The sequence below is a fragment of the Ovis canadensis genome, chromosome 4 (assembly GCF_042477335.2).
Source record: "Ovis canadensis isolate MfBH-ARS-UI-01 breed Bighorn chromosome 4, ARS-UI_OviCan_v2, whole genome shotgun sequence".
In the NCBI taxonomy this organism is placed as follows: domain Eukaryota; kingdom Metazoa; phylum Chordata; class Mammalia; order Artiodactyla; family Bovidae; genus Ovis; species Ovis canadensis.
In genome coordinates this window covers 81,359,144-81,372,363 of record NC_091248.1, presented here as the reverse complement: position 1 = coordinate 81,372,363, position 13,220 = coordinate 81,359,144, and the positions used below count along the sequence as shown (strand labels likewise).

The following is a 13,220-nucleotide window of genomic DNA, read 5'->3' as shown; positions in this document are numbered from 1 at the left end:
CATCAGTGTGAAATCATCAACCACATCTGCCCAGTCAATAAACATAGTGAAAAAAAAGACTCTGGCCCCTTTGCTATGTGTCTGACATAAATAATTATGACCCTAGTAGAAGAAGAGACATTTTTTCTTCTCATATGGTAGAACCGAGGAAACAGACCAGAGATGTAGTTGTATTTCCTTTTAATGATGCAGAAATAGATTTTAAGTCTGCTGTATTCCTTAGAGCTGTTTTTTGTTCTAATATTCTTCCAAACTTTTGAATGAAATATTTTTGTTCATCATGTTGCTCCCCAGTATTTCAGAGGAAGAATAAAGAAGCTTCACAAACAGGTGAGATAACTGCCTAAAACAGGACGAGCAAGTGAACATTTTTTCCCGCATTTTAACAGATGGTGCATGACTTTTTTTCTGGTTTTCACCCAAGTTTGTATGCCCTAAGGTTTTAGAAATTCACCTGCAGACTCGTACAAGGAAGAAGGCTAAATCAAATCTGGGTTATGCCTGATGTTGTGCATTCCTGGTGGTCATGGATGGTCAGTGAGTTTTAAGTAATGGTGGTTGACCTGTAGTTGTTTTGATGTTGTCTGTGAAGAATGTGAAGAATGATGGGTCTGGATACCTGTCTGTAAGGTCTAGGAGTGCATTATTTGGGGAAAGGAGAAAGAAAGCCACCTACTGTCTTTTCAGACCTGTGCCCCCCTCCCAATTATGGTGCTGTCTTGTTTATTCCCATTTAATGAATGACTAGTTACAAATGGAATCAACTCGAAAATGGTTCATGCCTAATGGGCAATCATGTTTTAGAACTGTTCCTCATTGTATAATAACCATGTATTAACAGAAGAATTGAACCTTAGGGTTTATGGATTAGATTGAGGAAAATTATTTTACTCTATTCTTGATTGTCTTCTGAGCCCACTTGGTCAGTGACTTTGACATTAGTGACTGGCTGTAGGAGTGGGTACAGCTTTCCTGGAGGTCTGCATGCAGGACCTGGCCAGCAAAGCCCACGGCTCGCAGTACTGTTCTTTGTGGATTCAGCTTACTCAGACCAAATGGTCAAGACAAATTTATGTTTTTCTTTATTTGTTTATTCATTTGTATTTACCTTTTAGATGTAGAGGGGTCTCCTAAGATAATGCAAAACATTAAAAAAAAACTTCTCCACAATTGTCCCAAGTAAAGGAAGCAATCCCAAACTTTCTTTTTTAAATTAGTTTTTGCAGTGGGTAGTAATGCCCAAAATGTGTGCATGTATGTGCTCAGCCGTGTCTGACTCTTTTGCAACCTGATGTCCATGGAATTTTCCAGACAGGTTTACCGGAGTGAGTTGCCATGCCCTCCTCCAGGGGATCTTTCTGACCCAGGAATCAAACCTGTGTCTCCTATGTCTCCTGGATTGCAGGTGGATTCTTTACCATTGAGCCACCTGGGAAGCAATGCCCAAGATACATACTTCAAAAAGTATAAAAATGTAAAAACAATATACAGTATAAATTGAGTCTTTCTCACAGCTAGTCTTATAAAATTCCTTCAGTTAATTGTTTTATGCCTTGTCACTGTTTTCAACTGTCCACAGCAGTGTATTTTCTTACATTTTTCATCTACCATCTATCCTTTGTCCTGTTCCTTTCCCCACTTTTCCTTTCTGCTTTTTTTTTGTGTGTGTGTGTGTAGATCCTGTGCTGGTTCTCTTTATTGGTTCCTTGTTTTAGTATTCATCCTAGAATAAAGTGTATGCTTTTTGTATTTGTGTTAGTCACTCAGTCATGTCCAACTCTTCGAGACCCCGTGGACTATAGCCTGCCAGGCCCCTCTGTCCATGGAACTCTCCAGGCAAGAGTACTAGAGTGGGTTGCTATTCCCTTCACCAGGGGATCTTCCCAGCCCAGGGATTGAACCCGGGTCTCCTGTATTGCAGTAGATTCTTTACCATCTGAGTCACCGGGGAAGTCTAGACCAACTATTTGCAGGATAATGATGCGAGGAGAAGACCGGGGCAGGTTCTAGACCAGGGAGAATTCTCTTTGGGTCAGTGAAGCGCTCCTATGACAGAGAGTAAGGGCAGGGAGAGAGGAGGAGGGGAGAGAGAGGCTTTAGGCTGCTGGTGGCTTACTCTTTCCCTTGCCCTCACTCATGTCCAGCAATGCGCCTGCCGGAATGGCTCCTCAGTGTCTAGGGTCCAAGGTCACCCCTGTGCTGTGCTACACACCCTTTTGCATTGTTCTAAACAGGTGTCGGTGGGACTTCCTCACCAACTTCCTCACAGGAGCCAGTGCTTCTTATTTTGGAGAATGACACTGTGAGGCCCACAGCCACAGGCCTGCCCTGTACATTGCAGGCTACACCACCTTACCTGTGCCCTGAATTTGGTTGTCTGGGCATCAGGCAGTTCTGTCTCATTTACTGAAATTCAGGGTGACAGAAATCTAGTTTTTCCTCCCCACAATCGAGATTATATTTCTGAGATTCCCCTTCCTTCCTATTTTGAAACAGTTTCCCAGAAAAGGCAAGAACAGAGATATTTTCACTCTACCATCTGAAAACCAGAAGACCTCCTTGAACTCACCGTTGTTTTGAAAAGTGTTTTCTAATTTAAAAGACTAAAGTCTCATCTCTGCTGCCCTGTAAGCCAAGTGTCTCCTTTGCCAAGAAGCCACCATATCATTAATTTAAAAATTACATTTGAAAGAACGTTGCTTTTTAGAGAGGACTATAGCGTAGTTTTTATTTGTTTAGTGCTTATCTCAAAGTACTTATTTGGTCCTTGCTGCTGCTGCTGCTGCTAAGTTGCTTCAGTCGTGTCCAACTCTGCGACCCCATAGACGGCAGCCCACCAGGCTCCCCCATCCCTGGGATTCTCCAGGCAAGAACAGTGGAGTGGGTTGCCATTTCCTTCTCCAATGCATGAAAGTGAAAAGTGAAAGTGAAGTCTCTCAGTCGTGTCTGACTCCTGGTGACCCCATGGACTGCAGCCTACCAGGCTCCTCCATCCATGGGATTTTCCAGGCAAGAGTACTGGAGTGGGGTGCCATTGCCCTCTCTGTATTCGGTCCTTACACTTATGCAAATCAGAGAAGAAGGAACATACTTTACATTTTTATAGATGGAGAAATAGATCACCATTAAAACCAGAACTAGAGACCTATTCTCCCAAATGTCAAACTATTCTTCTCTGAAGACAGCATTTCTAACATGCCAGATGAAGCTTTTCCAGTGAGCACTGTAAGCTTTGAGAATCCCACATCCAGAAGATATTTTATTCCCGTACCATAATAAGGCCTGAGCTTCCATTGCGGCTCAGCTGGTAAAGAATCCACCCACAATGCAGGAGACCTGGGTTCGATTCCTGGCTTAGGAAGATTGCCTGGAGAAGGGAAAGGCTACCCACTCCAGTAACAGTTGGACAGAAATTTCTCCTGCCCTTTTCTTCCCTTCCTATTTTAGTTGGTAATATTTTTCTTAAAGTGTTAAGATAATTATTTCATCTGTAGACACAATAAATGTGCTGCTGCCAAGCCATGTCTCCATCTTTTGCTTGAGTAGTTGGCATGACCCCAGATATGTATGTTTTCTATTTCCTTCCCATAGCAACACCAAAGCAATGGTATTCAGCATTACCTTTAGCCTTGGCAATACCAAGATACCTAAGACATAGTTCCTGTCTTTGAACCTTCAAGGAGCCCATGGTCCAGTGAAGGGAGACACATTGACAGGTGAAAGGAAATTGCCAGAGTCCCTAGTGCTGTAATAAAATTGTGAACAAAGTACTATTGGAGCAGTTAGCTCTGGCAAAGGGAGAAGAAAGTCTATGCAGAGAAGTTAGCACCCGAGTGTGTTTTAAAGGATTGGTGGGAATTTTCCAGGTGGCGAAGGCTGTCACATCCAGCCTGCACAGCATGGACAAACACACAGAGATATAAAGAAAAGATATGTAACAAAGTGTCACAAATGCAGTGGGGGTAAAGGGTACGATTTGTAGAACTGACTGGAGGATGAGATGGAGAACTTGACTCCTTAGCAAAGAGCCTTTCTTTAGGAAAGGAGTCTGTGTGAATCAGGGAGTGATGCCGTGTAGTCTGAGAGGTGAGACTTCCAGTCAGTGTATCAGGCTTGGCTGTCAGTGAAGTGTGCTCGCTGCCGTGGGATAGAATGTGCCTGCAGACAGAGCTGATGATGCCTGCTGGCTGCAGGTTGTTTGAGGTTCTAGCAGAACTTCAAGCTGGACAGAGAACTAGAGGCACCAGAACTTGAACCAGGCATCCTGATCTGGCCCAGGCTGCAGCAGTTATTCCCACTGTGAAAATACTTTAGCTCATCTGAAGTCTCAGAAGTAAAACTGGATCAGAAAGGATGTGTCTTGTAGACTTGTTCCCTGTGCCCACTCTAGTCGGTACATTATTTCCTCAGTGATTCTCAGAACAGCATTTTGAGTATTCACAGTCCCAGGGGAAAAGTGACTGCCTCAGCCTTAGAAAGTAAAAAACATCCTCCTTATAAAATCTCTTGTTATTTGTTGTTGTTCAGTAGCTAAGTCACATCTGACTTTTTGCTACCCGATGGACTGCAGCAAGCTGGGTTCTTCTGTCCTTCACTGTCTTGGAATTTGCTCAAATTCTTGTCCATTGAGTTGGTGATGCTATCTAGACATCTCATCCTCTGCCGCCCCCTTCTCCTTTTGCCTTCAGTCTTTCCCAGCATCAAGGTCTTTTCCAGTGATGATATAATAAATTAGAGAGGTGGTAATTTATTTTATAAAATGACTTGTTATTTTATAACATTGATTATGGATTTCCACTGAATAATAAACTCCTTTTGTATCCTTAAAGCATAGCTCGATTTTTCCAAAATTAGAGATGCCATTTTTCAGAAGCATAGCTGTTATATAAAATGAAGCTTGCTTATAAATGTGTGATTAATATCATGTATTTTTAATTAGCCTCATTCTTCATTTAGCTAATTCAAGGCAGGGGAAAAAAAAGAAAACATGAAATCAATATTTTCTCCTTTCACTCTTGGGAACCACACAGACAATGATTTTTGTGGCATTTAGTGATAATTTAAATGCCTGAGTCAATGATAAATATTACCAATATCTTTATTTATATCCTTTAACAAAATACTGTTCAGTTATTATAATGAATTCAGTGATTTGGGAACAAATTTGTCATTCAGTAAGAGTCTTATAAAAGGAAACCACTTTCTGAGCTCATTGTAAGTATGACTTAGTCGCTTTCATATTAGGTTGTGGTTAAAGTTTATCTTGGTTTTACAACACTCATGGACAATATGCATTCTCCCTTTAAGCACTGCATGTGTGTGCCTGCTAAGTCACTTCAGTTGTGTCTGACTCTGCGACCCTATGGTCTATAGCCCACCAGGCTCCTCTGTCCATGGGATTCTCCAGGCAATGCTGGAGTGGGTTGTCATCCCCTCCTCCAGCGGATCTTCCCAACCCAGGGATCAAACCAGAGTCTCTTACGTCTCCTGCATTGGTAGGCAGGTTCTTCCACCACTAGTGACGCCTGGGAAGCATTTCAGCAGATAATTAACTGTCATATCCAGTCGGACCTGAACAGATTCAGCTTCAGGAGCTGTTGTTGGCCTGTGTGTATCTCAGGTGTGGGAAGCCCTTCATATCACCTGCGTGAAAGGTGAAGGGCGCTCAGCTCCGTTTCTCTTTCCTTTGTGTGTCAACTCCAGTCCTAAGTACGGTGCCGTTTTCATGGATCCAGCCTGCTGAAATGAACTGGGTCTACAGAAGAAAGAGCCTTCTCAGTACAGGACACAACTTTCATCTATGTGGGGCAGGGTGTTTCATCATCCTGGTTGTTAAAGAACAGGGCTATTCAGACTTAAGTGAGCACAAAATCTCTTGTTGGCAAGAGACTTGAAAATTCTAATTCAGTAGGTCTGAGGTAGAGACCATGCATTCTTACAACATTCTAGAGCTACTCAAGTTGTGGTTCCCAGACCAGCAGTTTAGGCCCCACCTGGGAATTTGTTAGAAATGCAGAATTTCAGTAGGCCCTACCCTAGACCTACTGAATCAGAATCTGCATTTTAACAGGACTCCTTGGGCAATTTATCCTCCATTTCAGTTGGGAAAACACTGCTCCAGACCACTGTTCCCCAAAGGACCAAGGGTTAGGTATCACTAAGGAAGCCTGAAATGAGTTTAAATGGTACATAGGTGAACATTTTATTTTAATAATCATTAAGTTGATTTTTATTATCACCATCTATTGATGGCAAGTGATATTGACTTCCATTTATAGTAATAATTTAACTGAAAGTTAGTTGAGGTGGTGTGTGGATGTGGTTAAAAACTATAAAAGTCATAGGTTTACAAGTGACATAAGTTAATATGATGCTTAAGAGCATGGACTCTGGAGCCTGACTCCTCAGATTTGAATGCCAACTCTTGCAGTAATTCACTCTGTTACTCTAAGCAGGTTTCTTAACCTCTCAGGGCCTCAGTTTCCTCATCTGAAATATAGCAGTAATAGTAGTATCGATCTGATTAGGATACTATGGGGCTTAAACGGGTTTATATATGAAAAGTGCTAAGGATAGGGCCTGGCACATAGCAAGGGCTGTGTCAGGACTAACTTATCTTACTATAATCTAGAACAGCAGTGTTCAAGAATTTATTTTATCCTGTGCTTTTTATTTTCCCCTGCCCTATCCCCTGCTTCCTTTCCTTCTCAGATCAACATGGCCCACTACCCCCAAAAGGCTAAATATTCTAGGAATTTTGTACTGTTGAGGGTGAGAGCACCAACTTCCACTTGCCCAATAGGTGGGCAGTCTTCACTGGGCAAGGTGGAGGGTGGGGCATGAGAGCTTCCAGGTGGGAAGGCCCAGGAGAGGACTCCGCCCAGAGAATTCACTCTGAAACAGTGAGAAAGTGACAACAGAAAGTGACCACTTGTAAATCATTTTCACCATTACCTGGAGAGATTTTTTTTAAGTTCTTTATTATTTTACGTATAGCTTTGGCAGTTTTACTGCATATTTTTAGAGAACCTCTTTGTGTGTGCCTTACATGCTCATGCACTCTTGGATTGTGATTTCCTGGCCTCGAAGCACCTTTGATAAATAAATGACTGACTGATAGTGTCAGGACCCTGCTGAAACCTTGATGTGAGAAATGAATGGCCTCACAGGGTTCTCCCACCTGCATTAGTTCAGAGGTGAGAAATCTCTCTTCTCTTTTCCCGACTTCATAACCAAAGAAACAAGGGGTTTAGTTGGACAGTGTCAAAACAAAAGAAGTTATGAGTACCCAGAGAACCTTATTTTTAGATTCCTATTCAAATATATTTTTAAATAAATAAAGAAAAAATAAAAAAAAACAAATATATTTTTAGAACCACCAAAAGATACTTTTGTCAAGTAGTAGCAATAATCCTTGCTTATATGTTAAAAAATAGTCACATTTTCTTTTCGTGAACAGCTGTGATATGACAACTATTCTTGGGGAGAAAAGTGATTATGATAAGAGCAACTAGTGTGTAAAATTGTCAACCATGAATTATTTCTCTCTGAAATAATATTTATAATATAATTATATATATTTATATAATATAATATATTTAAATTTAAATATATATTATATATCATATATAATATATATACAATATATAATAAATAAATATCTCTAAATATATAAAATATATTTATAAATATAATTAATAATATTTACTTATATGTAATAACATACATATTTAACTTTTTAATATAAAAACATAGGCAAGCTCAGTCCATCTCTCTCTCTGAATGAGAACAGACAGATTGATCAAGTAGGGAATGAAGGGGAGAGGAGGGGGAAGGGTACACGAGAAAGTTCATCACCTGTACTAAGTAGGCATCAATTCTTCTGCCCCAGCCCCACCCCTCACCGGCTCCCTGTAAAGCAGTTGGCTTCTGGCATCTTGTGGGTCCTTGGATGACCTGCAGACATGTTCTGTTGACCCACTGGTTTTCAAAAATGCTTTCATTTGGTTTTACTTCAAAATTGGGTTTCACGCGAAAATCTGGATATGGGGACTTTGCGGGGGAAAAAATGGGAAGATCTGGTCAATACTGGACTTGCATAACCATTGCATATCAATTAGGCAGAGCTGAGGGAGCTCTCCTACTTCAGGCCCAGGTCTTCTCTCCTGTTGGCCCGGCTTCCCCACACCTTACCTTCCACTGTTTCCTCCTCTGAGTCCACGGTCACAGTGGTCAGCTCTCTGCCTGCAAGCGGTGCTAGGAACAGGAATTCGTGGCTTCTGGCTGAGGAAGGCAAGACTCACAATAGGAGAAATTCCTCAGGCTTAGGAAAAGCGTTCAAAAGATGGTGGACGGCCACATGCCAGATGTCCCACCTCAACCCAAGGAAGGAGACACTTGCAGAACAGTGTCTTGAAGCCCCTCTGTGGTTCCAGCCTTTTCTTATTCTCTTCCAAACATGTAAAGTCTCCCATCTGCTTGCCTCCCTCTGCTCCTGTTATCTCTGCTGATGTGCTACTTCTTCGACGGAAACCGATTCTTACAGCCACCTTCCTACCTGTTGAAAAATGCAATAGTTTCTACTATGTGTTTATTAATTGTCCCCCTTCCTTTGTGTTTGAATTGATGATAACATTCCTTCCCACTCCACCCCTCTCTTGGGGCATTTATTCTCCTCCACCTTTTGTTATAGTTATTTGTGGCAGTGAAGGAGGCGGTGTGATAAGATAAATGCAGCTTCAGTTAAGTGTCTGCTTTCTGTCAGGACCTGTATTATGTTTTTTGTGTTAATCGTGATAGCAAACTAAGAATTAAGCATGGTGACTATTTTACAAATAAAGTGGGACAGCTGAAGTATGGGGTTGGCCAAAAAGTCCATTCGAGTTTTTCATACCATCCTGTGGGAAAAACCAAATGAACTTTTTGGCCAAGTCAGTAACTTGACTGAAGCCACACAACTGGGAAAAAGCAGTGGCAGAAGTAGAACCCAGGTCTGACTGTAAGGTCAGCACTGTGCCCCACAGTCAGAGTCTCATGTATTAACAGCGCTAGCTTCATTTGCCACCGTCTCCTCTAACAGTGTTTGACTGTCTTACCTACATCTTGATGCTGCTTTTCAGGATTACTTCATGAGTTGGGAGAGAATATGAAAGCCTTTGAGAATCTGGCTTTTTTTATCCCAATCATTTTTAATACACTACAGAACAAAATGACATTTTTTAATATATTGGGAGAGCACAAAGCATCAAAGAGCTCATGGGTACAGCCTGTGACTTCCTGGAGCTCTGCATTCTTAACTGTCAGATTTTAACAAATTATTCTCTAGATAACTGCTTAATTATTATATCTGTCAAGAAAAAGCCTCCAGCACCATCAAGTGCTAAATGTAAAAATATGCTTTCATGTTAGAGCTTGAAAAATCATTCCTTTGATTTCAGCGAGACAGAAGCCCAGTGATACCTGGTCACTCTCAGATTTGTAAGGATAAACCTAGATGGAAAGCAAAGGATGCTAAGTTTAGGGGGGGAGCACATGGAAGAGTTATACTTTCCTGTAGAAGGTCCTTTTCACCCGAGGGTCTCAGAAATACTTCAAGATCTTTGCAAGATGGAAGCAGAGAAGTAATATGATCTGAAGTATACCAAGCTAATAAAACAAATGCAGTTTTGAATCAGAAAGGACAAGGATCTTAGGAAGCTCTGATACTCTTTCTGAAACTTAGAAACTATATGACCTCTCTGAGACAAAATTTGGTTCTTTATGGAAATGTCTTTGACATTTGACATGTCATTGACAACCACAGAATCGTTGAAAAGGATTAAATAAAACAGCATACCTAAGTACCTAACACAGTCCTGAGTACGTATAGGGGATTCAAAAAGTTACACCAAAAAGGGGTCAGTCCTCATTATTCATGGATTCTGCCGTTTGCTAATTATCGGTTCTGTAAGCTTATCCTTCCTGCTTCATCATACCCAGGTTCCCAGCTGAAGTTGAACAAGGCAGCACTCTGCCTTCTGGTTACAACTTTCACCCTGTAAACAAGTGACCTGTTCACATTCTACTTATCACCATGTTTTTCAAAATGTTGTGCTTATTGTTGGTGATTTCGTTTCAGAGACACATGGGCATGAGTTTGATCCCTGGGTTGGGTAGATCCCCTGGAGGAGGAAATGGCAACCCACTCCAGTATTCTTGCCTGGGAAATTCCATGGGCAGAGGAGCCTGGCAGGCTACAGTCCATGGCTCTAAAGAGTTAGACATGATTGAGCAACTGAACACACACAAACACACACACGCACATATACACACAGGCAAGAGTTACAAACAGTCTGTATGAAATAAGGTATCTTTAATGAGAAACACAAATTTATAAAACAAAGTTATATGTTTATCAGCTGACAAAAATCTTGTGACCAGAGGCTCTCATAAGCCTAATCCTGATCTTTCCTAGGAGCGGTGGTTCAGGTATTTGCTAACTCAGTCTTCATGGCAACTATACCATGAGTAATGAAAATCAGCTCTAAACTTGTGGTTATGGGAGGGGGATAAGGAAGGAGGGGTAAATAGGAAGGTTGGGATTGACATATACGCACTACTATTAATATATGTAAAATAGATAACTAGTAAGGATCATGTTGCAAACAGTAAAGGCTGTTGGTAAATAAAAGCTAGAATACTATAAATGAATTGGGACTTTACATTGAAGAAACAGAGACACAGGCCTTGTTCCAGTCTTCCAGTGACTAGGACAGAAAAACAAAATTACCCTTGCTTACGTCTGAGGTTTATTTCTGTTCCTAGATTTTAAAACATTCACAGACATATGCATGCAAACACATTCTACAGAGCAATGTCATATTTATCTGGAGATCAGACATCCTACAATATTAACTGTTTGAAACATAACCATATTTGCAGAATCATACCCCCAAAGCCCTCCATGCAGCAAATTCCGGATATAAAGCCTTTGGGGAGAAGTGTCAGGCTCCCACCCAGATGATTGTATAGAACCAACACCAGAAGAACAGCAAGAAAAGTAACAGTGACAACAGAGAAGGAAGCAGGAAAATAGCTAATGCCCATGTAAGCCTGGCTGGAGGCTGGCAACCTGAGTAACCACTGAGCCTGCAACATTCAGAAAAGGTTGAATTTCATTCCATTTACTCTGCTTAGGAAAATGGGAGTATGTGCAGAATGTTTTTAAATTGCATCCAAAATGATAGAAGTTTAATGCTTAAAGAGGTAGAATCTGTTACTTGAAATTGTTATGGAATGAAGTGTTGTTATTTATGTATTAACATGTTCTATTATATTGAGACATAAATAGCTACATTTTTATCAGTTTTGTTGCCTAATTCTCTCTAAAATCTGGCTATTTCTTTCAGTCTCCAGCAGTAGACACAATGCCTGCCTCACAGTGGGCATTCTGTATTTTCAAGAATGAGTGAATGGCAAGTGAATCAAACTACCATGAAACCCGTATGTGTGACGTGTGCATGGATAAAGGCATTCAAGTTTACAACTCTCCCTTTTCTCCTTTCCAGAGCAGAGACCATTCTCTTGGGACCATTCATAAGAAAGAGACACCCACGCCGTGACACATGCCGGTGCCGCCACCACCTCCGCCTCCTCTGCCTCCACCTCCCCCTCCACTGGGGGCTCCTCCCCCTCCCCCACCGTCAGCACCGCCGGTAAGACCTGTTTGGGTTTTTTTCTGCCTGTTTTACTGGAATATGCTTGAACAGATTTTAAATATTCAAAATCAGCCATCGCCCAGCTCCTCTAGGGCAGGTAGCATCTTAGGTAGCTAGCTCTATGGTGCCAGGGTCTAACTCCAAACCAGTCTGGCCACGTATTTCCCTCCCAGTTCTTTGGCAGCCCCCACCTTCTACCCTAGCGTCCTCTATAGATGTCTACATGATTTTTAATTCATGCTGCTCAATAGGCTTCCCGAGTCTCCCTAATCAACTCTTCCATCTCAAGGGAAACCTCAGTTGAGAGGCTGCAATGAGTCAAGGAGGCATGCTCACATCAAGTCCCAAGTTGTGATCTGGATGTTGATAACAGTAGCTTGGGCTTCAGCCACCCGGTTCTGGGATGAAGAGGAGTGGCATATGAAATGCCACAACAAAATGTGCTAAAGGCAACCCCATGGACTTTGCCCACCAGGCTCCTCTGTCCATGGGATTCTCCAGGCAAGGATACTGGAGTGGGTTGCCATGCCCTTCTCCAGAGGATCTTCCTGAACCAGGAATCGAACCCTTGTCTCTTATGTCTCCTGCGTTGGTAGGCAGGTTCTTTACCCCACTAGTGCCACCAACAACTCTCAATGAAATCTCCCCACATGCACAAGACTGAATTCACTCTGTTTCAGTGTGTGTTGCTGATACTCTCTCTTGGTTTAACAGTTTGCTTTGAGTTTAGAAGGAGAGGCACTGCTGCTAAGTTGCTTCAGTCGTGCCTGATTCTGTGCAACCCCATAGATGGCAGCCCACCAGGCTCTGCCATCCCTGGGATTCTCCAAGCAAGAACACTGGAGTGGGTTGCCATTTCCTCCTCCAATGCATGAAAGTGAAAAGTGAAAGTGAAGTTGCTCAGTCGTGTCCGACTCTTCACAACCCCATGCACTACCTCCTACCAGGCTCCTCCGTCCATGGGATTTTCCAGGCAAGAGTACTGGAATGGGTTGCCATTGCCTTCTCCGAGGAGAGGCATAGAAAGTGGTTATTTTGTTTTAGGACAGGCTGTCTCACCCTTAGCACCATGGACACTTGGGGCCAGTTCATTTTGTTGGAGGGGCTGTCCTGTGCATTGCAGGTTGTTTAGCAGCATCCCTGGCCTCTACCTACTAGTCACACCCCCAGTTATGACCACCGAAAGTGTCCCTAAATGTTGCCAAATGTTCCCTTGAGGGCAAAATCTTCTTGCTTTCCTTGCTTTTAGCAGAATGTTTGTGCTTAATGCTCATAGCAAGCCCTTCCTCAGAAGAAACCGCAGGGCACTTCTCATGCCCTCATCCTCCAACTCAGAGCCAGGTCTGGCGCAAGAACCGCCGCTCCTGTTTTCAGTGGAAGATGAAAGATATGGATGCCATGGCGATAAGGCGTGCAGAGGCAGGGCTGCCCAGGGGTGATGTGAGCCAAGTCACAAAAGCCAGGAGTAGCGCCTCACCTGCCACTCTCTTCCCCGCACCCAGGGTGCACTGCTCCCCTCAGATC

General features: G+C 42.4%; 1 protein-coding gene across 1 annotated transcript in view; it reads left to right on the top strand.

Annotated features, from left to right (window-relative positions):
* The window catches only part of WIPF3 (WAS/WASL interacting protein family member 3), an 81,654-nt gene that overhangs the window by 13,496 nt on the left and 54,938 nt on the right, over positions 1 to 13,220 (top strand). The window contains exon 2 of the mRNA XM_069588097.1: positions 11,547 to 11,693. Within this exon, the coding sequence (XP_069444198.1) occupies positions 11,604 to 11,693 (90 nt within the window). The 5' untranslated portion in view covers positions 11,547 to 11,603. The remainder of the gene's footprint in view (positions 1 to 11,546; positions 11,694 to 13,220) is intronic.